The sequence below is a fragment of the Gloeophyllum trabeum genome (genome assembly GCF_000344685.1).
Source record: "Gloeophyllum trabeum ATCC 11539 unplaced genomic scaffold GLOTRscaffold_00011, whole genome shotgun sequence".
Taxonomy (NCBI): domain Eukaryota; kingdom Fungi; phylum Basidiomycota; class Agaricomycetes; order Gloeophyllales; family Gloeophyllaceae; genus Gloeophyllum; species Gloeophyllum trabeum.
In genome coordinates, this window is record NW_006920420.1 from 1,108,255 (window position 1) to 1,132,828 (window position 24,574).

The following is a 24,574-nucleotide window of genomic DNA, read 5'->3' on the forward strand; positions in this document are numbered from 1 at the left end:
GATACATGGGCAACAAGTTTACCTCGGAAACAATTCATTCATTATTTCCTCCCTCATCTGATGTCCAGCCTGCTTCAATACCTCATCATCTAGTTCCCACTCTGGTACTTGAATCTCTTCCATGCCCTCAACCCCGCCATAGTCGGGCAGCTCAATGTCAAGGTCTTGATCATCCGGTGTGGCATCTTCATCGACCAGGTCAAAGGCAGGGATATCTTCGGGTGCATCACCAAGATCAATACAAAGGTTATGAACTACCATCATTGCTTGGATTGCGCGGTATATTTCCTGTATGTCGTGATGGGCCCCAAGCTCCTTGAGTGAAGGGAAGCGGCCCTTCAACATCCCATAGGAATGCTCGACCCGGATGCGGATTGACGAGATACGGCGGTTGAATTGTTTTCGGCGGTGACGCTCATCCGGGGCTTGGCTATAGACTTCCGGGTCCGTGAAAGGACGGAGCGCATATGGTGATGAAGGATATCCTGTCATATACATGACTAACCAGGCCGCAGAAGAGTGCTATCTACTTACCTTTATCTGCCAGAACATACTCACCCCGGCGAAAATACTGGTGCCTGTGTGTCCATAAGTGGCTCCTCTTCCAGATTGTCGCATCGGAGACAGATCCAGGCCAGCCCATATCAAACGCGATAAACCGTCGATCAGCATCTGTGACAGCTTGTACATTCACCTGAAGTGTATCAGTGCACATCTCACCCACGGAATGATGTAACAAACCGCTGGATACTTCTTCCGACAGAAAAAAACCACACCATTCACACACGGCGCATCCGTGAGCTTGATGAGTGTCCCATCGACAATCCCGATGCAGTTCTTGAACCCGTACTGCTGCCGTATGCGTTCCGAGACGTCTTGGTGTCGTTCTTCATCACCCCACGTGATAACATCAAGGCCGAGCTCTCTCAGTGCGCGAGTCACTCGTCGGCAGTAGAGGAAGACAGTCCCGAAGCCGATACCGAGCTCCTTCGCCACCTGCAGAGCATCGGAGCCTCGCCTGCCATACCGCATGAGAAAACAGGCAAGTTGGAAGCGAACCGGCCGCTGCGGTTTCCGTCCAGTTGAGTGAAAGAGGGGATTCGGCTCCAGGAGGCCGACGAGCCGGTCGAAAGTCAGCCGTGACACTCTACGAAGTGTATCAGTATAGGAAACAGTGCCACGGAAGTGTAGACACACCTGAATGTATGCCGGAACTCCCTGTCTGGCCATGTCAGTGCCGTAGGGAAATACTCGTGGCACTTTGCAATCTGATCATAGGGCCCTCTCGATCCTGGCCCAGACAACCCAGCTCCCAGATGGAATAGCTGTGAGCTGGTGACTCGCAGCCTCGCGCAGGCTTCGCGCTCACTCTCGAGCAGCTCCTGGTACAATGGGTCATCCTCCCTAACGAGCTCTTCCTCAAGGTCTACAGCGGTAGCTTTCTGGATAGCCATGTTGCGATATTGAGCCCCAGTCAAGTAGAGCATATCTTGAAGATCACGCTGCGTTCGAACAGCCATAGCGAAAGATTACACATTGAAAGCTTGGTACAGCACTGCGCAACGTCCAAGGGACTCAGCAGATAATGGCCTTCGTTGATTATCGGCACGTCCGAGAGAGCTCCGGGCGAAGCATCACATGACCGTGGTGCCGGATCACCGGCCATCACTTCTTCCTCGCTCCTTTGGGAGCGATTGAACGAACGACCGCTTGAACGACGGGTGCCAGTTTAGAATTGAGCAGCCCTAAGAGGGTTTCTAAAGCACCTGCGAATAAATTTGCTCATTTTTCCCCATTTAGCGCGGATTTAGGCTCCGCGGCCCCAAGCAACGAGGTGTCCGGGACACGGGACAAATCTCAAAATAGGCAACGGCGACGGACCTCTCGGGACACGGGACGTTGCCTAAGGTCGTATCGGTACAGTATATTTTTCGGGAGAGACCAGGTTCGAGGCATTGGGGTCAGCTGTGCCGCGACGGAAGCAGAAAGCACGTGAGTAAGGAGTTCGATACTGGTGTTACACAAGGAACTATAGACACGCACTAGTAAGTTCACCCAGCTGCCCCCTCCGAAGCTCATCATGCCTCCCATTTCACCCGCTGTCATACCCCCTAACGGATTCACGATAACCTCAATCTCATGCATCCGACTCTGAGTCATGACCATGACCCTCGACCTCCCACCCTCCGCGAAGCCTGAGTCCCACCTCTCCGAGGGACCCTAATTTGGATGGGGCTGAGGCTGAGGGCCAGGAGAAGCGTAGCTCGTGTCCTCGAGCATGGAGAGCAAAAGAAAGTCGGTCGAGTGCTCAATGGGGGCATTTCCATCGAGTCATCCGACATGTGGATTTGGGACTGCGCTTGCTGGGCGAGGTACAGGCTAGCTAGCGTGACCCCCGGTGGCTTCGGGTGGGAGTTGAGGTAGGTGCGGAGGTGAGGGTCAGGTATGTCGATTGAGCTTCCTGAGGAAAACTGGCGGGTTTGGGATGGGGGAGGAGCAGAGGAGCGCGAGGCATGAAAGCGGGAGATGTGGATGAGGAAGGACATTGTAGGAGAATTAGTGTAAGATAATGGAGTGAGTGCGCCCGCATGAGATAAATATCGAGAGGCGTTGGGTTCAAGGATAACGATCTGCCTCGAAGGATGCTACCTCCCTAGTTCCATGAATACGCCAATACACTCGTGGAAAATGACCCATTCCGGCTGGTTGTCGAGGCCACATGATGGATGCAAAGCAACGACCTATGGTAACGCCTCGAGTCTCACGCTCATATTGATCAGCGTGCGCTCCGAACCTGATTGTCCTTAACTGTCACTGTGCGCGCCAGGCCGGCCTAAATTAGACCGGTAATGGGTCAATTTTGTACTTTCGGCCAAAAAGTGGTCGAATAAGGTCGAAATAGCTTGCCGTATGGAAACCAGTTGGAATTCCGAACTTGGGCATTTTATACGGTAAACGGTCGAATTCTGTCTGTTGAATCCGCAGCAGCAGTCGTGAGAACCCACAGGTCGGAGTTCGAAGATCGGAATGATAGCCCCACTTGCGTCACTTCGTGACATGTTCAACTTGCCTCTGACCTCGACGCCGGCCCTTGCCATGCGCTCGCTGTTGCGCCGTCGTCGTCGCCGCCGACGCCGCCGACGCCGCAGTGAGCAGCTCCGCTGGTATACATGGCCCTTCTTCCCCGGTGAGCGTGTACTGTCGCAGGCTGATGATGGCCGCGGTTCGGTCACTAAGGTGCGTCCATTCTCTCGATCCTGCGTCTCGACGAAGTCTAATACGTGTCTGTGTCGTAGGCCTGATAGTTGGTTGGTTGTTGTAAAGTGAGTATGGTGCCCGTTGTACAATATGTTTACTGAATCTAAGATATCTCGACAGGATCGGTGTATCAACCACCTTGCCGCCATCTCCAGTGTCGAGCTATGCAAGTACGTGAGTGCTTCCTTGAGGCCGTGGTATGACTTCTACTGATCTAACATCTGGCAGGTAGTCTTTGTGTTGTTGCTGTTGGTAGGGATTTGAATAGGGAGCCCCGAGGAGGGGGGGCTGGGGGATGCATGGTTCAGGGTCAGGGCGGGTATGACACAGTTTGCTGTACTATTCTACATAGAGAATATACAAATATGTTGGTGCCTCAACTGCATTGCACACTGACTGCTAGGGGTGCCAAAGCCAAGGAATGGTGGTTTGCATGACCAGATGGAAATAGACCACTAAACGGTTGGAAAATGTCATTTTTGGCCGTTCTGAGGGGGGTCGAAATTCACAATTTGGTGGGACAAAATGATATGGTGTCTTTCGTACGGTAAGCGGACAATTTCAGCCTTCTACCGACCGAAATTGATTTGTCTAGCGAACGAATATACCGGTCGATTTTAGACCGGTCTCACGCCTCCAGAGTGTTAGATAACTGCCCTTCTCACCCTCCTTGTGTGCAACCTGCATGAAGAACCCGCAGACAAGCGCCATCCGAATGGCGGCGTAGGATTTATTCGAGTCACCTGTGGAGACCAGGTCGATGTCGAACTTTTCCATGATGCACTGTAACTGCAGGCGAACATTGTCCACCTCTTGCAGAGCACGAGCAGAGACGAAATTCTTCCAACACCAGTTTTTGTCCTGACCATCTGCAATCGACTGAGTGAGCGTAAAAACACCCGAGTGCAGATACGTACTGGCACCATATTTGGTGTGTATATTGAGCAGTGTCAGATGGTCGCCGCCACGCAAAGTCAGCATATGCTTCGCAGGGTCTGCTTCTGTTCTTTGACTGGGAGGCTGCATCCAGACGCTTTGGACTGCATGCTACTCGTCAGTAACGCTGGACCAGTGGAGCTTCATGAACGACTCACCTGAAAGCATCGTAACGATGGTCAAGATCTCGTTGCTACACTTGAACTCCGGGCTTACGATGAACATCTTGGCAAGCTGAGGATCGAGCAGGAATTCGCCATAATCCCACCAAGGGCAGTTAGGTTGCCATCATCATCCAGAGCAGCTAAGTTCAGAGTCTCTAGACCAGATCCTTGATCCCAAGTTTCACCAACTCCAGACAATGCTCGCCATATTGCTCCGCAGAATCTCCGGGTGGGTCTGCTCATCAAGTTCCTTCATGAAATCGCGCTCGGTGTACAGCCTGAAGCACTTGCCCGGCCTCGTTCGCCCGGCTCGTCCAGCCAGCTGCTTCGCGCTCACCTTCGAGATTGGGCTTACGAGCAGAGTCTCTACGCGTATCCGCGGGTTGTACACTTTCTGCTTCGAAAACCCAGGATCGATGACGTAGACCATGCCGTCTATGGTCAGACCGGTCTCCGCGATATTAGTAGAGATGACGACCTTGCGCCGTGGCGGGCCATCAGGAGTCCGAGTGGGGGGCGGCGGGTCAAAGATACGCTGCTGTTGCTGTGGCGGGAGGGAGGAATAGAGGGGTATGCAGATGAAGGGCCCAATGTTGTCTGGGTCTTGGCTCGTAAGCTCGTCAGCCTTGATTTTGATCCTCCTGCAGGCATCTTCAATCTCTTCTTCGCCGGTCAGGAACAGGAGGATGTCTCCCGGTTCCTCGGGGCGGTGTATCATGAGCACGGTGCGGATGGCGGCCTCTACGTAATCCGGTTCGGGCTCTTGCGTGTAAAAGACTTCGACGGGGTGTGTGCGACCGGGAACTTTGAACAGCGGGACAACCTCACCGTGTTTGGGCGAGAAGTACTTTTGATATTTCAGTGCGTCGAGGGTAGCAGACATCACGATGCGTTTTAGGTCTGACCGACGTTTTGCGAGAGTCTTCAGAATACACATGAGGATATCTGTTGCAAGTGTGCGTTCGTGGGCCTCGTCAAGGATGATAGTGGAGTAGCGAGTCAAATCGGGGTCGTTCATTGCTTCCCGGAGTAGCATACCATCGGTCATGTAGTTCAGAAATGTTGTCCCAGGTTCTGTCATATCCTCGAAACGAATCGATTAACCGACGTGCTTACCCAGGGGAACTTCAAAGAGCATGAGATAACTGATAAGCACGTGTGATTAGTGTAGAGTACGCACCATCCATCTCATCCGCTACACGCTGCGCTACCGACAAAGCAGTCACCCTCCGAGGCTGCGTACAAGCGACCATCTTTCCTTTCGTATGTGGCAAATCCGAGTAGCATACGAATTGGGGTATTCTACGAGACGTTCGTCAAACCGAAAGGTCATAAAGTAAGTCATCTGCCGTATACGTACTGCGTCGTCTTCCCTGATCCCGTCTCGCCCACTATGATAATGATCTGATTTTTAGAGAACTGGCTCCTCATGCATCAGCGGGGTGTTACCGGGATATTATCTAGTCTACCCTTGCGAGGGAAGGTGGAGGACCGAACTCACTATCTTCAAGAACTCGTCCATCTGCGAGTACACCGGCAGCTTCTTCCGTGCCTCGAGGATCTTCTTGTGCTGCGGTGTATGGGACTGCATCGTGAAGGGGTTGACATCGGATTCCTGAAGGGATCATGATCATGCATAATCCGGTTAGTTACACGGAATAAACGGGATGCAACACGAAGCGCACCAAGGCTTCGCGGACTTGCTCGCCAGTAACTCTCCGGGCCAGAAGACCATGCAGTGGATTGTCCACTATTTGCTTTGATTTGCCCCCTCTCTTCGGCTTCAAGTGCGCCAGGTACGGATTGTCGGTAGCCATGGTCAATTCAGGCCGTCCGTGGGCGATACAACTGATACCGCAAGCGAGCGATGGAAGCTAGAATACCCATGACCCTCAAGCGCCCACAACTGACGCTTCTGAGCGACTAAGTATGGGTATAGAACAACTTCTCATGACGTGTTAGCGGTCCTGAGAAGTTGAATTTTATATACCAACGCGGTCCCCACAAAGAACTGACACAGTACCAGGGCTCTAGGGCAACACGGCAGGTGCAATAACGTGCCACTTGCGTACGATATACGTTGTTCACGGCTTTACAGCATTGCGAGGAAATGCGCTAGGTCGGAACCAGGCATGGATGTGCACATCAAATCAGCCGGATTATCCCGACGTGCAGTACCCGATGCCATTGGCTCCCTGACCTGAACTGGATTCGCCACGGATTCCTTCGAGCCGGGGGAACCCCCTCCGCACGAATATCCCCCACTAAATAGTCCAGCACGCAGCAACGCTATGGGTACAAAATTAAGCAACGGAGATAACTATGCTACAGAGCCAACGTCCCTCGCCTACACCTCATCACCGCGGTTGCGACCGGATCGACTCCCTCTCCCGACTCTGTCTCGTATCCACCTTCACATACTCACTCTCCTCTCTTCCCTCCTCGCCTTCCTTCTTGACGCTGAGATACGCCTCTCCAAGGATTTGCAGCGCGACCGCTCGCAACTCCGCCTTGGCACGAGGGATAGACGGGTCGGAAAGGACGCGATCGCAGGTTTCGCGCAGTACGGATTCGATTTCGAGCTTCGCGCCCTGCAGACCATCGTCAGCTCCCTGAGCCGAAAACATGAGAAGAATCGTACCTTGAAAAGAGCCTGGAGGCCTTTCTCGGCTGCTTGCTCTTCCAGCCGCTTCCTCTCCTCCGGACTCAGGTTTCCTGCCTTCTCCGCCGCTGCTATTTGGTCGAAAACGCCTTTAAGCTCGATAGCAGAGCGTAATGTAGATACGCTATTGTCTTCAAGGTCAAATTGACGTTATGCGAAAACTGAGGTACTCACGTCTCGCTGAAGACATGGTACTTTCCCTGGACATTATGTAGCCAGCCACCGACACCCATAAAGGTCTGATTGCTAGCTATGTGAGTTTTGGCCTTGGAGACGTACACGCCGCCAATGGCATGTAACAGTTCGACGCCATAAGATTCACGCTTCAAATCCCTGAGTCGTGAGACTGCATGAAGACCAATGGAAGAACCTGCAGCAGAAACAGAGTACGCACTCAGCTTCCAGGGCACATATCTCCCTCCAACTCCTCAACACATCCCTATCACTCGGACCCGTCGCACTCTCCGTAAATATCCCCAGCTTCCTCTCCAAATTCTCGACCAGCTTATCCACCCGCTCCTTCCTTGCCGCCGCTTTCTACACATGTCACCCGTCACACACACCACCCCAGAGATACAAAATCCACCCACCTCCAGCGCATCCCTCCTCGCCTTCTCCTCCTTCTTCGCCTTTTCCTCGGGGCTTAGCACCGGGCGCCCCTTCGCGTCCACCACCACCTGCCCCTCGGGCTCCTCGTCCGCCTCCTGCATCGCCGCCTTCATATCGCGCGCCAAGCTGATGTGCCCGATAATGGGCACGAAGCGGTCGCCGCCGAAGATGCTGCCAAATATCTCCTCGGGGTCGACGTACCCGCCCTCGGGCGCGCTCTCCTTCGGCCCGAACTCGTTGTACTTCTTGCGCAGTGCGGGGTCCGAGAGCGTCTGGTACGCAATCGCGAGCTCCTTGAAGCGCTCCTCCGCGCCGGGGTCGTTCGGGTTCTTGTCCGGGTGCAGCTTGATCGCGAGCCGTCCTGCGCGCCGTCAGGTCATTTACGCCATGATACAGTCGTAACAAGACGTACTGTACGCCTTCTTGATATCGTCCGTGCTCGCATCCACCGGCACGCCGAGGATATCATAATACCTCGTCTCGAGCGGCTTCTCCTGCGTCCCGATCTTCCTCCCCTTCCTCCCCATCCCCCCCATCCCCGAGAAACTCGTCGTGCGCCCGCCACCGCCACTCCCACTGGCCATGGCACTAGCATTATGGACCTGCGTCGGGTAAAACGCATGGCTGAACGTCTTCTGGCACTTGTAACACCGGATACTAAGCACCGTCGCAGGGCGCGGCGGCGGCGCGGGCACCGCGAACTCGACGGGGGCGCTGCATTGCGGGCAGGATGAGAGGACGCGCGGGACGACTGGTGATGAGTCGATTATTGGGTAGGACGAGCTCATAGCGTTCAGGGAGAGGAGAGAAGAAAGGCCGGCGCCGTCATCGCCGCAGTGAGCACTTGCAGGCAGGGCTGCTGCTCGGCCTTTTCCGGTCCGTATTTTGGGCGCTTGTGCCACTTTATGCACCGCCCTGATACGGATGGGTCGAGTGCGATTCATTATGCCATCTCGAACTCGAAAGACGTGAAAGAGAATAATGTATTGCGCGGGCTACGAGGATCGGATGGTACAGGAACGACGTGGTACAATTAGAAGTCAAGTGGATGTGGCTATGGATACAGCAGTCCGTGCAGAGGGAGTATGTACTAGGGTAGTCTATGGATATCTAGAGAGGATCAGTGTTGCAGGGAGGTCTATGTGTTGCGTGCGAGATAGAGAGAAATGGAGGGTTAGAGACGATAGAAAGCAGAGGAGACGAAGATAAGCAAGAAAACCCGAAAACCCAAAACAGATGAGAAGGAGAGAAAGAAAACCCGTCTATACTTGCTCGGTAGCGTAACCCTTGTCTAACCTTGGAAGTTCGTGGACAGCTTCTTGCGTGTCGTGGTTTTCGTAAATGTATTCGTTACTGCTCGCAGCCGATGGCTGGTGGTCGATATCGAGTCCATACCGAGCATCGTTGGTCTTTGGTTGTGGTTCGGCGTGCGCAACCGGTGCGTCCGCCACCTTCTCGTCCGACGTCCTCGCACTGGGGAACGCCTCGGGGTCCTTGACATAATCCGCCCCCTTCGCGTACGCCGCATCCTTCTCCTGCACAACCGTCGCCGTCTCCTCCTCGCACGCCTTCACGCCCGGGCGGTAGAACACACTGATCGCCACCGCCTCCACACACACGATGCCCAGCAAAAACCAAAACGCCGCGCGGCGCCCAAAGTACGCCGTGAACCCGCCCTCCTTCCCCTCCACGCTCGTCTCGATGCTCGTGACCGCCGCGATGCCCACCGCGCTCCCGAGCTGCAGCGCGCCGTTGAAGATCGCGCCGACGGTGCCCGCCATGCTGCTCGGCGTCGTGCGGAAGATCGCGATGTTGACGTGCGTGTACGTGAGCATCGCGCCGCCGCTGCCGAGCAGGAACGCGGGGAACACGAAGCTCCAATACCGCTCGGGCCGATCCGCGAACGCGAGCAGCACCGTCGCGACCACGAGGAACCCGTGCCCAATGAGGATGAGGTACTTTGAGTCGATCTTGCGGTTGAGGGGCCCGGTCCAGGACATGGCAAAGGAGATGACGCCGATCGGGACGAAGTGCACCGCGGAGTCGATCACGCGCCATTGGTAAACGCTCTGCCAGAGCGTCGTGAATATCGTGAAGACGGTCGTCCACCAAAGGTACGGGAGGAGCGCGACGCCGAAGAGCACCGCGAAGTTCGGGAGGAACCACGTCTGCGGCGGGACGGCCGCCTGGTCGCGCGGCAGTAAAGTCTCCCAGTAGAGGAACCCGCCGATCATGAGGAGGGAGATAACGAGCGGCGCGAGGACCATCGCGGAGGCCCACTGTCCGGTGGACCCAGATGTGAGCGCGAAGATGAAGAGGATGAGCGCGATGGTGAGCGTGGAGACGCCCGGGAGGTCGAGTTTCTTGAGCTTGGTGGATTGCGACATGGGGAGGACGTGCGTGTCCGAGGGGAGGAGGAAGATGCAGGCGAGGGAGACGGGGGTGGCGACGAGGGCGACGAACCAGAAGACCCAGTGCCAGGAGGCGTACTGTACGAAGACGCCGCCGATGACTAGGCCGAGGACTGGAAACCAGGGCGTAAGGACTTTGAGAAGAGAGGAAGCTAGTTTAGTATTCACCATTGGCGACTGCTCCGCAACCACCGAAAATACCGATGGCGCGAGCTTGCTCTTGGGTCTCCGGAAATGTATTGACAAGAAGGGTGAGAGCGGAGGGAATAGTCATAGAGGCAGCTAAATAGGACAGTCAGCGATCGCTCAAAGCCCTCAAGGCTTGCTCAGACTCACCAATACCCGTAAGAGCTCGTAAAACAATGATCGTGATCTTGTCCTTCGAAAACCCGGCACCCAGAGAGATGAGTCCTTCCCCGGCCAGTCCGACCACAAAGGCACCCTTGGGACTGTAGAGGTCGCTGATCTTGCCGCTCATGAGGAGGAAGGACGCAAAGGTGAGCTGGAAAGCACTGATGAGCCACGCCGACTCGCCCTCGGTCATGTTCATAGCCTCGTCGAGCGAGGGGATGGCGGAGAACAAAGCCGAGTTATTGAACGAGTCGATGAACTGGGCCAGGCAGAATATCGACAGGAGCAGATACTTTTTGGCCGTGGACGGCCCTCTCAGCTGGCCGTCGACGAGGGTAACCGCCGGGGAGAGAGCAGTGCTGGCGGTGGGGGGCAACATGACGAGGAGCAGCTGCACCCGGGCGACTGGGAACAAGGCGTCGTTGGATGAGGCTGAGGAGTGTGGCACCATGGTCGGAATTTATGGGACGGGGGGCTGCTGACTGACCAGGTAATAATTTGTGATGGAAGCGCATCGAAAGGCCGGGCAGCCAATAGGATGGGCCGATAACAGGGGAGGTAATACATTACGTGTCTGAAACACTATTGACTAGTAATGAGGCGGTCTGCCTTGACTCGGTCCTGGACTGCTGGACCGCGTCGGCCCCGGCCACAAACAAAATTATTGGCTTCAGATCAAACACCCGCCACCCGATCGCCGGCACGTGGCCCGGAGATTCATCGGAGATCTCGAGAAGCACAAAGAGAAGCCTCCTGCTGACAAAGCCCTGCCGCATATGGCAGGTGTCTAGAATCGCCGGAGGTCTGCAAAAATTGTCGATTGCGACGGTAAATCAGCCTCCCCCGCATTCCGTCCTCGCTCGGGCCCTTGGCCATCACCTTAATTCATCGGGACTTGTGCCCACCCGTACCAAGACCACCGGGGCATGGTAGACTGCAACTGACTCAACTCCTATAGACGGTCAGAAACGCTGATGGGAATAGCCATCATCCGTGCGTGTTATACAGTCGACTCTGTCTTAACCCATAACGGGTCGTGGAACCCAAAAGTTATGGGTTTATGCAGACTATGGGTTACCAGAACGTGTGACATTGTGTGACTACCTAGTAAGCGTGACAGACAGCCTATCCGGTATAGGCCGGACGTCGTTTATGACAACGTTTAGATACGGAATCTTGAGTCTGGTATGGGCTATCTTCTGAAATACCACGAGAACCAAAAATCAAGGGTCCAGATGGTCCAGGGTCTCGTGGGAAGGAGACCTGTACCTTCCTAATATAGGTTGTTTTATGGGTTATAACCCTCCAAAAAGCTATGGGTTATGGGATACGGCAGACTTATGGGTTTTTACTATCTACCATGTTGGTGGAAGCCAAAAACTTATGGGTTATTACAGGTTATGGGTTATGACAGGTATGGGTTAGGACAGAGTCGACTGTATACAGCGCAATGACTACACTGCGGAGATGAAAGGAGCTTTGGGGGCATTTGATCATCGTTATTCAGGGGACCTCGGGACTTCGGTCCATCCACGCCAATCACGGCGGTCCGCTTTCATCCTCGTTCCCAAGTTTGGTGCGGCTGGTCGAAGCATCCGAATGCGTATCTCCAGGACCGTGCCCTCTGCCCAAGGCGACGTGCAGGCTGCTCATGTACGTCTATCGCAGCATGTTCAGCTTCCAGATACTTTTGCTCTTCTCTATTATTACTCTCAGCTGCCTTCCCTTTCTCAGAATCAAGGTAGCAAAACAGGTGGTAGCACGCAGGTCGTGCTACCCCTCGCGCAACACAGTTGGCACGGTATCGTCCGCGCGTACAGGAGACAAAGTCTCACGCGGCAAGAGACTCCCCATCTAGGGGCGTAGGGCTGGTCCGAAGAATGCATCATTCCGGACGATATCGCTCCGCGGAGACCGATATCGTCATGTATGATACTTTCTTTGCCCACCTCGCGGGACGACTAGTGCTGACTCATTGGCTGCCGTGTCGGCATTGGATCGCTCATATGTCTCCCTCATACGCCATCGTGATCAACGTCCAACCCCAGTCATCCTCTCGAGCTCCGACACCTAATCACAGGAGCCTCGCGGGTCTGCGAGAACGTTCGTTCGATTGCTTTTGGTGGACAGACTCATGCTAGCGCCGAACCGCCGATCCTACCCCCATCTGGTCTCGGACGAACGTCGGCGGTATTTATCCTTAGAAAGGTAAACAAGGTAAACATGAATGCCCCTTCTACTGTTGGCTCTAGGCTTGAGTCTTGAACACCGAAGGCTTCTTCTGCGGACTTAGGTCTCTCTTGACTTTGGGGCACGTCCTCGGAAAGAAGGTTCCCCTTCTCCTCCTCCGTAGGTTGGCCCCATTCAATACTCGTAATTGTAGTACCGCATCACGACCTTCACCCCACCGAGATGTTGCTCAGTTTCGCTCAGCGCGGGGTGGGTTCTCTATCATACCCAGTCCCACTGTGGGCCCAGCTTCATTAGCAGGGTATATCATGAAATCAATTCCCCGCGTTCCCGCCTGCGGGGAACCCCACGAGGGGTGTCGTTAATACCATCCAAGTCGCCTGATGATGTCGAACACAATGGTATGGTACTGCGCCTTAATAGGTACGCCTCGGACTATGCCTCGGACGGCGCGCGAGAACGTTAACGTAGTCTGTACATCCCCTTCGAGGTCTCCTATGACCCAGAGGACTTTTAGGCTTGATGCGCAAGACTCTTTTCTAAATCCTTCATCATCGCGCGAGGTCATTTGTAAGCCCCTCCCTTGATGGTACAGGGTTAACAAGGTGGCGACTGAGTAATGCAGGTCGTTCAGATGATGCTTATTGGACATGGTGAGCCCTTCTAGCATTCACATCACCCCTTCGTATGCTCGCTTTTGGCAGATCCCCTTGAGAAGCTGACTACACGAACTTCGTCTTCGATGCAGGCTGAGATGAACAATGGGTATCTGTATCTCATTAATTATTAGACGAGGATTAACGAGCCTATGGGCAGCAGGGCTTCTACCGAGGCTTGTTGGCGTCATATATCTGTAACAGCATGAGCATGTTAAATGACCACCCGTTAGCTCCGGCGGATCCCCCGGAGATGAGGTGCGTGAGGTGCGCAGGTGTTCATTCCTAGAGCATCGATGTACAGTGAACGAGATGAACATTTTCACGAGAATTCAGATAGGTATCTTGTCCATCTCGTAGGCGGGGATCAATGACGCTGCGATTCATAATCGGTGAACTTCTACCCAAGCCTATCAACGTCGTATCTCTATAACAGCCAGCATGACTTATAGGTCTTGCCTTCGCAGCTTTGAAAGGATCCGCCTGACATTACGCTGCGACGGTGCATGCGTATTTCTTGCTGTATGACTGATCTGGCGGGATAGGGGTGCATGAGATGCAAGCAACCATATGTCATCAGGTGCGTACCACCAATCGTTGCCTAGAGCGACTTGTATGGTGGATTATAGTCATCGATCCTAGGTATGTGACTCTTTTCTAGAGCAGCGCACGGGTGGCGTGGCCTCGCCTCGCCTTCCTGGGGGCCTTCTGTGGCTTGGCTGACGACATAGTCGACGGGACTTCCCAGCAGAGGCCTGACCCGTACAGTATGGGCTACGCACCTAGGCAATGTCTTACGGCGGAAAAAGGTAGCCGCCGTTATATACAGGGTGCAGACCTTGGTGCGTTTGTTCATCCCTTCCGCCCTTCACCATCCTCTCGACTATGCCGCGAAGCAAGCTTCCTCCCTATACGCAGTCGTCGAACCGGACATCGTCGGGGAGCCGTGATGCACTTCTGTGTGCCATACACCAGGCGAGCGCTCCTTCTCTCCTGATGGATGTACACGGGAGTCTTGCGGCTACCCAGACGTCCCTATATTCCGCACTGATGACACAAGTAGTGGTTGGAGTGCCATCTTGCACTTCAGTGTCCACACACCAGGCGAGCGCTTCTTCTCCCCTGATGGATGTACACGGGAGTCCAGCAGTTACCCAGAGCACGGGCCCGTTGGGATGATTAAGACTCGAGCAAAGCTGTGGCTGCGCTTTGGCCAGGTGTGGATCCGAGCCCAGGGTTGGTAGGACGGGAGGGAAGAGCTGTTCTATACATCGTAATGAGTGAGTATAGGTTTTTATACAGTTCTTTCCAAAAGCTGTGGTGCACAGCAGGTATAGCTTTTGACAAGAAGGGTGAGATGGCCCACGGGACTGCCACAGGTGGCAGGGCATGGGAGTTGTTTGACCTGAATTAGATTGACACAGAGTATCGTCATATCACTGCTTCCAGGCGCTGTATGTCCCAGTGAGCGCCGAAATAGCCTGACTGTGGGGGCGCTCAGACGCCACCGAGAGGTCCCCGATGGGTTTCGTGGGAGATTGAGTCCGTGAACTGTGACTACCCGGCCTTGAAGTTCCACTAAACATTCATGTATATAATATGACAAGACACTCTGTCTGCAGCTGGCATTTGGCTGGCATCCGCAACCTCTTCCTCAAGGTAGCCATCATCATCCAACATGGAAAAGGTAGCAAACTGGGACTTGACTCCGGCAGATTTCGTATTTCACAGGTAAAGATTTGCTCTCTTCCGCCTTGCGATCGCCAACATGTTATACCAAGACGCCCGGGGAGACGCATCGCCATCTGGGCAGCCTGGCTTTGTATTGCGCCAAGCTGGGTGCGGCTGGCGGTATACCGCATCCTGAAGCAGCGAGACATCATCGTCCCGCGTGTCCCGTCTACTCTTCAGCCTCTACGCGAAACATGGCAAGTACGTTACGGTTACTGAAGCCTTTGCCACTCAATATGTGTCCATAAACACAACAATCCCCGACTAGGAAGTTCTAGACGTCCTCCGCGACTCGAAGGGCACCCCTCATGACGCGCGTGCCGGGGAAGCAGCTTCCTCAAATGCCCCGCAACGCAAATGAACTGTCTGAGGAACAGCTCGAAGTATTTGCCAAAAATATGCGTGAATGGCTGACGCAGCTGCGAAGCCTGGGGCCGCCTCCATAATTATAATAATAATTATGGTCTGCGGATTCATGGGCACGCACTTCATGAGCTACCGTATAGACCACAGCAATTTTGTCGGTCCCTTCGCCTCCCCGGCGGAGTTCCACGCCCAGTACTTCTGTACTCTCCCTCGCAAGGCGGACCCGGAGATCCGTGCGCTCGCAATGCGCATGCGCCGGAAGCCGTACCGCATCTGCTTCACCCATGGTGACTCTCGCCAAATAACATTCTGGTAGACGAGAACTACGTGCCCGTTGGGCTGGTTGACTTCAAATGCGCGGCGTGGATGCCGGAGTATATACATCAGACAGCGGTACAAGGGGTGGGTGCGGATTTTGACTGGGGCGCTTCCTGGATGCGAGGATGAGTTGGCGGCAGAGATGGAGCTGTGGAAGTACATCTGTCCCTACTGATAAGCACCGAAGCCTTGACTCGGCTACATATATCCGGGAGCTTTGAACGAACAAAAGCTGAATCGATAAGTACATACTGTATTCGAAATCTGAGGATAATACCGTCCAGGCAGTGTCGGGTCCATGAAATATATCAGATAATTTCAATGATGCAATTACATCTCAACGGACGAGGTGCGAGGAGTCGCGTCTGGTGAGCATGTAGTGATATTCCATGACGGCTCAAACGACTCGACTTGAACTGTGGCAATAGTGACCGTGACAGAGTCACAGCAATTACGCCCGACTGCTTACGCGCTTGCCTGCGGCCGTGCCAGTAGTACCTTCTCAGGTCCTCCAATCCTTCTTCCTGCCATCGTCAACGACCCAGCGACAATGCCGAGCTTCAACTTAGGTGCGCCCATCAACACCGCGCTCCTCCTCTACATTCTCTACGCCGTGCAGCGCATCCTCTTCCCGCCAGCCTCGGCCAAGGCGAAGTCAATCCCGACGGAGTTCAAGCACGGGTACAGCTGGATGCCCAAGGCGCACCCGCCGACGGTGCTGTTTACGACATACACACCCAAGACGCTCGCACCGTTTAATGGAAAGGACGGGGGGAGAATATTGCTGGCGATTGATGGGACGGTGTTCGATGTAACTGCAGGGCGGAACTTCTATGGACCTAGTGAGTTCTACTAGTGAAGGCTTGGGGCTGGCGCTGGGAGAGTCTGACACCACATGGCGTTGAGATGGGATGTACGGCAACTTTGCGGGGCGCGATGCGAGTCGCGGGATGGCGAAACAGTCTTTCGACGAAGGTTCGTCTCATTACCTTGCTTCCCTCGTTCACCCCCATTTCACGGATTACCCGTCCTCAGAAATGCTGACCCCCATCGACCAACCGCTCGACAAATGCGACGATCTGACGCCGGAAGAGATGTGCGTGTCATACAGTCCTTATCTAGCTTTGGGTTTCGTTGTAACAGGTATCCTCCCGAACGTAGCGAGAACATGAAAGGCTGGTATGATCACTTTGCGAACAAGTATATCATTTGCGGCAAGCTCGTCGAGAACGATGCCATCTAATTACGCTGAGGATTGGTGCCTCAGGCCGAATATTGCGGATCATTTAGAGGTTTGTACCCGCCTCAAGTCTGTGTCTCCGTTCCGCCATATTCAATTGATCTAGTTTGTCAGTGTTATACGTCCCGGAATTCTGTCGCTATGTGTAATATAGTTGATCTCATCGCCCGTCTATGCTGTTGCATCCTCACCACCCTCTGAAGTCTACGCCGGAGTGTAAGACTCTCATATGGATTCCCTGCTCGTGACATGGTACTTGGTGTGTGTTCCACGTAACTCGGTATGTGCAGACTGGGATTCCAGACAACCTTACCCTAGTTCTTGTTGGAACGGTAGCCACTTCCTCTTTTAATAGGTCCATCATGCGAACCCATGTTACTACCGCTCTGTCTATCTCGCGATCGCTACACTACATAGGACTTGGATGTTCCTGGCAAAGACTGGCTTGGAGTTCCCATGCTTCCCCGCATTCGCCCCGGGCCGGTGTCCCGCCGGCTACGTACGTCGGACATGCACCGACGGTCACGACGCCCTTGGACGGTGGCCAGTTCTGATATTTCGAGCGCGTATGCCCTTGTGACCCAGCATTCCTCTCACAGTACAGCGTACTTGATTGTGATAAAATGTCGCCGGGCATGGTCAAGAACCTCTTCGGTTCCAAGTTGCGATGTGGTTTGCACGGTGTACAGCGATCGTTGCCTTGTGTGCGTGGTCGGCGGCGGCGGAGAACATATTGCAGACGATTGGATGGACTTCCCTAGGTCCTGATCCGCAGACAGTAAACAGGCTTAACGGTGAGTCGTTCCAGCAGGACGCGTTAGTAACGTTTGGAGGTACGTCCTTTCCCTTGTCCTTGTTTGCCTTACACAAGTGGACCGCTCCTAGCGTACCAGTACGCGGTACACTACCTCCCCTCCACAACGAACGCGTCCGTCCGGCACCCTGCGCTCTCGAGGCGCGCTTTGGATGGCAGCAGTAGCGGCCCGTGGCAGACGGCCACGTTCGCGGATTACGACCAGACGGATGACGACGGTCATAATATGTACGTGGTCTTCCCGTCTCCCTATTCCCGCCATTCTCATCTCAAATACTGAGCAGCATCTCGCTCGGCATCTCCCCCGGCGACGGCACCCTCCACCTCGCTTTCGACCAGCACGACAACCCGCTCAACTACCGCATCTCGGAGGCGGCGCTCGCGACCTCGCCCCCTCCCGACTCTGCCTGGGCGAATATCACTGCGCTTTTCTCCCCCGTCATGAATTTCCTCCCGAATCTGACTGAGCTGGACAAGGACACGTACTTCATCAACATCACATACCCGAGGTTCTTGAGGGTTCCGGAGGGCCTGCGAGGAGAGGATAAGCCTGATTTGGTGCTGGAGCTGAGGGTGGGGCGGTCGGGGCTTGGGGATGATTGGTTGTATACGTATGCGCCTGGCGAGGGGTGGGCGCTCGTAGGGAGGTATTTGGAGGTCAGTCACCCATTGTTCTGGTTGGGCAAGGCAAGCTGAACTGAGATGGGGGGTCAGGGTGTGAACAATAACGCCTACATTAACGGCTTGGACTTCGACTTGCGTGGCAACCTACACGTCACTTGGTTTGTTCTCTTTCGTATCCCTCTATCTTCTTCCTCACGACAGTGGTGAAAGGACGTACCGCGACTATGTTAACGACATCGGCCAGAACGTCGCGGTAGAAGCGGGGCCGAACGGACCCGAGAACGTCCGTCTCTTCCCTCCCTCCCGCTGATCTGTTTACGACTGCCATCCACAGAATCACGACTTGAACTATGCCTTCTCCCCGCCTGGTGCTTCTCCACTCATGACGTGGAAGAACAACTGGGGTCAGATGGTCGGGAACTTATCTGCTAGTCAGTTACAATCCACTTCGTCCACGTATCATGACAACTGATGAGCATGGTGCGATAGGCGACGTCCCGCTCGACGCAGAACCCATCCTCCCCAATAGCGCCGGTATCGTAATGTTCGGCATCCCAAAATACGGGTACGTACTATTTGCACTGTCCTCCGTGTCACGCCACTAATCGTCGCACGCGGAGTGGCATCCTGAACCAGGAAGCACAGACGGTTGACCGCGACGGCCGCGTGCACGTCCTCAACCGGGAGAACACGACGGGCGTCGAGCGGTGGTACCACTACTGGCGGAGCACGACGGGCGACTGGACGCGAACGCCCCTGCCGCTCACGTTCGACCCGCCGAGTGTGAATAATGTCACGGGCACACCGACGGTTATCGGGAAGCGGGGAAAGCTCGTGGCCATTCCGCCTTCCCAGTCGCCCGCACCCCTGTTCGACTCGTCCTTCCCCACAACACTGCTTTACGTCCTCCCTTCTAACGCAGCGAACTCCAGTGCGCTGACGATCCTCGCGTCCACGGCACCCGGCCACTTCCGAGATTGGCGCGTCGTATGGGAGGTGAGCGCGGGGTGCGGGTGGGAGCCACTGTTTGATCGGTATAGGCTGGAGAAAGACGGGGTGCTCAGCTTTTACCTGGTTAATGGGACGGACGTGGGAGTGTTGGATTTAGGGATGGAGGGGCTATGAATGAGGTGGAAAGAGATGCGGGCCGGGGATGTGAATATGAGGCGACGTGAAGGAGTCGTGAGGAGGGGCAACGACATGAGACATGACATACAGAAGCTCCTCCTTTCGATATGGTATTGAATAGCATGCGAGGCGAATGGGCGCTTCCTCAGCGAGCAATGCCACACTGATCGTGACGGTGACGAAAGCACGCACTGTGACCGAACGCGTGCGTGGAGGCGCCACAACAACGATGCGTTTTCCCATCTCGCATCTCCAGCTCAAACAGGATATCTGTCCAGGAAACAAACCTACATGACTCTCTTAAGTTATCAATTTCGTATCGTGGTGAACTGGAACGTAATTATCGACAACTTGCCCGTGTATTTAGCGTTGCTGTGTGACCATTGTTCTCGTTTCGGGCGTTTGCGGCTTCTACGGTTTGTTCATGTTTTGACAGCGGATGGCTGATGTTGATATTCCTTATGAAGCTCAGGCCTCAGGCTCGCAACCCCTCCTTATTTCCCCCATCCGTCCCATATCTACATTTCGCCCCCGTCTGGAATCCCGGAGGAAAGACGTTCGCCCAAAAAACGCGGCCTCCGACATCAAATTATACCCTCAGCCACATTCCGGAAATCCGCGTAACTCCGATATGGTGAAGAATAAGATCGACGTCGTGGTGGAAGATGGTCTTATCGACTGTCTTTTCCCTGACGCCATTCTCCCGGGACCCGTCGACGACATCTACACCGGGATCACGACTGGAGAACACCCCCTGTACTCATCCGACCGAAAGCTCTGGATAAATTGTCCTGAGCTTACTAGGCAGTCCGACGACGGAGACCAAGAAGAAGCCCTAGCCGCATTTTTCACGACGGTCACTCGAAGAATCTCAGAGGTCGTGGGCAAACCCTGCAATCGAGTCATTACAGGTGCCTATGCGACCACCAAAAACCCTCTCCCTAGAGGGCCTGGTGGCGGACGCCGCCCCGAGATTGTAATCTTCGAGAACTCTGGCGGCGAGCCACAAACTTGGAAAACAGTGATGTCGCACTGGGAGCTGAAGAATAATGCGAAACCCAAGGCCAAGAAGGAGGCGGCCAAGCTTGTGGCAGACGGTGTCGAACTCATTTATGGCTTCCAGTACAGTCGCCGGTTTGTTGCATCACTGTCGATCCTCGGATACCAGATCACTCTACACATCAACGACCGCGCCGGAGAGGTGTTGTCCAAGCCGTTCGACATGCATGCAGATCCTCATGCGTTCCTGCGAGTCCTGACAGCGTTCATGTTCGCAAGCAAGGAATACCTTGGGTTTGATCCCAGCCTCAGGCTGCTCGAAGATGGTTATCGAGCCGTGGTTATTGCAAATAAGGAGTATGTGATCGAGCAATGGATCTGCACGAGCGGTCATGTCCAGGGACGTGGAACATCATGTTGGCGGGCGACTCGTGGCGGAGTCACGTATGCTATTAAAGACTATTGGACGAACGGAATCGACTGGTCCTCCGAAGCCGAGTTGTTGAAGGAAGCGCGCGGCATCGAAGGCGTATGCCAGCTGGTGGATGAGGAGGTCGTCATGTTCCAAGGCAAGATCGACTCGACTGACTTGGTACGACCCAGTATTGCAGGGAATAGGTGCCTAGATGCACCTCAGCCGGTGTACTGTTGGACGCATAGACGTTTGGTGCTGGACCCATTTGCAATACCCATCACATATTTCGAAACGAAGAAGGAGTTGGTAGGGGCTTTCATAGACACTATCAAAGGAAAGTTCCTCGAATCCTCAGTACTGGCTCCATGCTCACGTCCACCTACAGCCCATAAAACGCTGCTTGAAGAGGCGAAAATACTCCATCGTGATATCAGCATCAACAATATCATGCTGGTCGACTCCAAGGATTCTACCAATCGTCGCAGAGGAATTCTTATTGACTTCGATACCGCAACGCGGTATAACAACGGAGCTGCAGAGTCTAATTTAGAGAGAAAACCTGGGGAAACTGAGTGGATTGTGAGTGGTTGCAGAACTGAAAAAAATTGTACAGTGCTGACGGTCTCCCAGGGCACTAAACCCTTCATGGCCATAGAGCTGTTGGCCTTCGGCGACAAATACGAATTGACCTACACACCCGAATGGGACCTCGAGTCGTACTTTTACGTATTCGTCTGGATCTGTGTCCTCTACGACGGTCCAAACAACTCTAAAAGGGACATCAATTTCGAGGAAACTATGCTGCGCCACTGGACAAATGGCGATTTTGAGACGGTGGGAGTGCGCAAGTCCGCGGCTGTCAAGGACGGGATCTTCTGGCGACGCCTGATCGCCGAGGTATCACCCTACTTTGAAGAGCTTAAGCCATGCCTGGAAAGATGGCGTGGTCTCCTTTTTGACTCGGAAAGCAAGACACACCGCGCGGTGCTCTCCGTACTCGACGAGGTATACGAAAGCTTGCCGGACCAGGAACCCTGTGCTGATGTTCAAAGTGGAGAAGAGACCTCTTGTTCCGAGTCGGAGAATGACAAAGTAGACGGAGAGGCGGCTGCGGCGTTTCAGGATACGCTGGTGGGCACTAGGACGAGAAATTGTTCCCATATTCATCTACGGAGTTCGATAGGTGAATCACCTACCCGAAAGAGACCACGAGACTCGGAGGAAAGCGACGAGGGAAGTAGTCGCTGCAATACAGAGTATGGCACCTTTCCCTCGTCTAGGGAGGCCGCCAACAAGGGTTCTCCGACATTGCTGGAGGGTCCGCCGAGAGAGCAATCTTCTTCCACACTAGAATCCGAACATGGGCCACGTATGAGGGGGCCAAGCAAGCGGCTGCGGCGTGAAGCCGAGACATCCACCGACAGTAGCTGATTTACCTCCTTGTACACTTATGGAGGGCGCCCCCGCTGGGGCATGTAGAGTGGCGTCGTGGCTGCGCTATCGTGTCGGGCATCAGGATGGTATTAGAGTATTGTACGTCTGAATTCATCGATTTCGGAACAGACTTGGTGCAGTTGTAAAAATCTCGTTAGTAAGCGGGCCGCTGCTGCGAAATATCAAGGGCCAAAAAGGAGTCTGCTGGACCTTGCAAGGTGAAAGCACCAAAACGCCAATGTCAGTTGTTTTGCAGAAATACTGGCTATCTCAGTATCTGACGGAGGAATGAGTAAACCCCGACTTTGTGATGAATGCTCAGTCGGAAATACTTGCTGGAACATGACTACTCTCGCAAAAAATATATGACAATGCTCAGGATGCCATGTGTTCAGCATGCTACCCAAATATCTATGTCTACGGTAGCGGGCTCTGCCGTGCTTGCGCCGCTGGACCGTAATGGTCTTAATCTGATGTCTTTGCTGTGTTTGCTGTGTATGCTGTCCGTGTGTCGCTATGTTCTGCTTTATTGGAACATTCAATGATGATATCTGTGTAGACTGTCCTTAGTGATGCTAAGTGTACGCAGACTCAAGCAGTAAAGGCCCTTCAGCCTTTCAGTTGAAGCTGATGGAGCCTGAGTACCTAGGATTAAATCGCCGTCTGCACTGGGTGTCGTTGTCGAGCATGCCGATAACGTTGGGCCGAGAGGACCTGTGGCAGTGCAAAACCACCTCGGGTTAGCTATAGCCAATGGCGACGCGTGTCGACCAAGTACGTTGACTAGGGAGACTTTCCGCGTATGTCATTGGTGTATTGACTACCGCTGCAACATATACGCATTATATACGCCTCTACATGAAGAAACTTCACTCCGCGTGAGACTGGCCTTATAATTCAGACGTGCTCGTATTGACTGCCGCAGACTCACTCTTGAACGTCTACAGCACATCACATCTACATTCATTGCACTGCTCCCTTCTACGAACTCACCATGCCTTCACTCACAAGTGTTTTAAAGCATCTGCAGGTAAAGCTGAACCCCGTCATGAACTCGCCCAGGCTCGCCGTCATGGCTTGACTTCTTCAGAAGAAGGCATCCCCTCCGAAGAGATCCCCTGGCGACAGCTCTATTATGGATGCTTCTGAAAACAATGAGGTACTCGTCGAATTGTACAGCTACACGAACATTGATACCACCCCTTTTTCCAAGCTTGAACCACTCATCGTTGACCTCGCCCCGCAGGGTATTACTCGCGACGACCCCATCATTATCGCAGAAGGAGAGCCCTCTCGAGGCTCTACCTGCTGCCCCCACCCTGATACCCTCTTCAGATTTTGCCTGTGACTTATTCACTGCTACTTCCATGGTTGACTTCGTTACCCAAGGCCTTACTCACAACGACCCTATATTCGTTACAGATGGAGAAGACCTCGTTCCCTCCCGCAGCTGCGCCGCCATCCCCACTTCTGCACGAAGCCAGAGTCTGAACCATTCCTCGCTCCTTTCATTGTTGACTTCAACCCCAAAGGCCTTACTATTCCCCTGGAGCGAAGGCCATGTCCGCTCGCGCTTCCGCCACTACTGCATACAAGCCCAGTCATTGGTCACCTTGGGACTGCGAAAGGATTGCGGTGCTTGCGTGCCAAGGGTTCCCGGAGACTATGCTCGAGATCGCGTCGCAGCCCGAGGTTAAGGCACAGCCCGAGGGCAAGACGCTCCGGCCGATGAAGCCCCTGCCCGAGAGGAAGGCGAGAAGTACCCCACTCGAGACCGGAGTGCAGGGGGCAAAGGTGTCGAACACGAAGACCGACGTGCATGTGATGGAGTCAGCCACCGAGAAGTTCGAGGAGGATCGCAGAACGGAGGTGCTCGTGACTGCTCTGCGCGAGGAGGAGAAGGCCGCCGCCCGCGGCATTATCATGCTCGTCTCGCGTGTCGCGCAAATGCAAGCTGTGTGAAGGCTAAGGAGCAAGCAGCGACTATCGCGTCACAGGCGGAGGAGATTGAGCGGCTGCGGGTGCTGTTCAGGGTGGCGGGTGTGGTATGCAAGCGGAAGAGCGAAAGTATAGCAAGGATGGAGAACGATGCAGGGTTTGCTAGCGTAGGGGGGGGGGGGAGCCGCGAGTGGAAGGGTGAGGGGCCAGGGGTTGGTGAGAGAGGAGGACGACCTACGGGGTACGAAGGATGAAGGATAGCAGTTGAAAAGGTTCTCCACGGCCGGAAGAATTCGCTGGGCCCGTGCTCATCCACGAGGATCTCCACCA

General features: G+C 54.3%; 8 protein-coding genes across 8 annotated transcripts; 4 read left to right on the forward strand and 4 right to left on the reverse strand.

The window, feature by feature from the left end:
- Positions 1-18: 18 nt before the first annotated feature.
- On the reverse strand, positions 19-492 carry GLOTRDRAFT_45952 (uncharacterized protein; the record flags this gene model as incomplete). The annotated part of the gene is made up of 1 exon (XM_007870009.1): positions 19-492. One exon carries the CDS (start codon positions 490-492, stop codon positions 19-21), a length of 474 nt encoding a protein of 157 aa, XP_007868200.1.
- Positions 493-3,849: 3,357 nt separating this feature from the next.
- Positions 3,850-6,175, reverse strand: GLOTRDRAFT_107280 (P-loop containing nucleoside triphosphate hydrolase protein; the record flags this gene model as incomplete). The annotated part of the gene is made up of 8 exons (XM_007870312.1): positions 3,850-4,127; positions 4,176-4,298; positions 4,353-4,428; positions 4,555-5,432; positions 5,539-5,660; positions 5,719-5,777; positions 5,860-5,973; positions 6,044-6,175. The coding sequence occupies 8 exons, from the start codon at positions 6,173-6,175 to the stop codon at positions 3,850-3,852; spliced, it is 1,782 nt and encodes a 593-aa protein (XP_007868503.1).
- Positions 6,176-6,555: 380 nt separating this feature from the next.
- On the reverse strand, positions 6,556-8,486 carry GLOTRDRAFT_79322 (DnaJ-domain-containing protein). Its single transcript, XM_007870313.1, has 6 exons — positions 8,042-8,486; positions 7,611-7,990; positions 7,415-7,557; positions 7,195-7,353; positions 7,000-7,144; positions 6,556-6,949 (listed from the first exon to the last, which is right to left on the reverse strand). The coding sequence occupies exons 1-6, from the start codon at positions 8,415-8,417 to the stop codon at positions 6,716-6,718; spliced, it is 1,437 nt and encodes a 478-aa protein (XP_007868504.1). The 5' UTR covers positions 8,418-8,486; the 3' UTR covers positions 6,556-6,715.
- Positions 8,487-8,682: 196 nt separating this feature from the next.
- Positions 8,683-10,753, reverse strand: GLOTRDRAFT_79326 (MFS general substrate transporter). Its single transcript, XM_007870314.1, has 3 exons — positions 10,377-10,753; positions 10,209-10,322; positions 8,683-10,153 (listed from the first exon to the last, which is right to left on the reverse strand). The coding sequence occupies exons 1-3, from the start codon at positions 10,588-10,590 to the stop codon at positions 8,892-8,894; spliced, it is 1,590 nt and encodes a 529-aa protein (XP_007868505.1). The 5' UTR covers positions 10,591-10,753; the 3' UTR covers positions 8,683-8,891.
- A 5,429-nt stretch (positions 10,754-16,182) lies between these two features.
- On the forward strand, positions 16,183-17,137 carry GLOTRDRAFT_117262 (cytochrome b5). The gene is made up of 5 exons (XM_007870315.1): positions 16,183-16,494; positions 16,559-16,627; positions 16,688-16,748; positions 16,814-16,944; positions 16,999-17,137. The coding sequence occupies exons 1-4, from the start codon at positions 16,203-16,205 to the stop codon at positions 16,893-16,895; spliced, it is 504 nt and encodes a 167-aa protein (XP_007868506.1). The 5' UTR covers positions 16,183-16,202; the 3' UTR covers positions 16,896-16,944; positions 16,999-17,137.
- Positions 17,138-17,515: 378 nt separating this feature from the next.
- GLOTRDRAFT_140106 (uncharacterized protein) lies at positions 17,516-19,636 on the forward strand (the record flags this gene model as incomplete). The annotated part of the gene is made up of 9 exons (XM_007870316.1): positions 17,516-17,594; positions 17,654-17,725; positions 17,778-17,934; positions 17,991-18,363; positions 18,421-18,488; positions 18,541-18,613; positions 18,665-18,761; positions 18,820-18,895; positions 18,951-19,636. The coding sequence occupies 9 exons, from the start codon at positions 17,516-17,518 to the stop codon at positions 19,453-19,455; spliced, it is 1,500 nt and encodes a 499-aa protein (XP_007868507.1). The 3' UTR covers positions 19,456-19,636.
- A 453-nt stretch (positions 19,637-20,089) lies between these two features.
- Positions 20,090-22,303, forward strand: GLOTRDRAFT_131507 (uncharacterized protein; the record flags this gene model as incomplete). Its single annotated transcript, XM_007870317.1, has 2 exons — positions 20,090-21,451; positions 21,503-22,303. 2 exons carry the CDS (start codon positions 20,090-20,092, stop codon positions 22,301-22,303), a joined length of 2,163 nt encoding a protein of 720 aa, XP_007868508.1.
- A 1,563-nt stretch (positions 22,304-23,866) lies between these two features.
- On the forward strand, positions 23,867-24,268 carry GLOTRDRAFT_131508 (uncharacterized protein; the record flags this gene model as incomplete). Its single annotated transcript, XM_007870318.1, has 1 exon — positions 23,867-24,268. One exon carries the CDS (start codon positions 23,867-23,869, stop codon positions 24,266-24,268), a length of 402 nt encoding a protein of 133 aa, XP_007868509.1.
- Positions 24,269-24,574: the final 306 nt, after the last annotated feature.

Bases quoted from the DNA above. Each gene is read 5' to 3' on its own strand.
- GLOTRDRAFT_79322 (XM_007870313.1), bottom strand. From the start codon at position 8,417: ATGAGCTCGTCCTACCCAATAATCGACTCATCACCAGTCGTCCCGCGC. The intron at 7,991-8,041 runs GTACGTCTTGTT...GACGGCGCGCAG, and splicing joins CGATATCAAGAAGGCGTACA to GACGGCTCGCGATCAAGCTG. The intron at 7,354-7,414 runs GTGCGTACTCTG...CTCACGACTCAG, and splicing joins ATATGTGCCCTGGAAGCTGA to GGATTTGAAGCGTGAATCTT.
- GLOTRDRAFT_117262 (XM_007870315.1), top strand. From the start codon at position 16,203: ATGCCGAGCTTCAACTTAGGTGCGCCCATCAACACCGCGCTCCTCCTC. The intron at 16,495-16,558 runs GTGAGTTCTACT...CATGGCGTTGAG, and splicing joins GCGGAACTTCTATGGACCTA to ATGGGATGTACGGCAACTTT. The intron at 16,749-16,813 runs GTGCGTGTCATA...TCCCGAACGTAG, and splicing joins GATCTGACGCCGGAAGAGAT to CGAGAACATGAAAGGCTGGT.
- GLOTRDRAFT_79326 (XM_007870314.1), bottom strand. From the start codon at position 10,590: ATGAACATGACCGAGGGCGAGTCGGCGTGGCTCATCAGTGCTTTCCAG. The intron at 10,323-10,376 runs GTGAGTCTGAGC...TGTCCTATTTAG, and splicing joins ACGAGCTCTTACGGGTATTG to CTGCCTCTATGACTATTCCC. The intron at 10,154-10,208 runs GTGAATACTAAA...CCTGGTTTCCAG, and splicing joins TTGCGGAGCAGTCGCCAATG to TCCTCGGCCTAGTCATCGGC.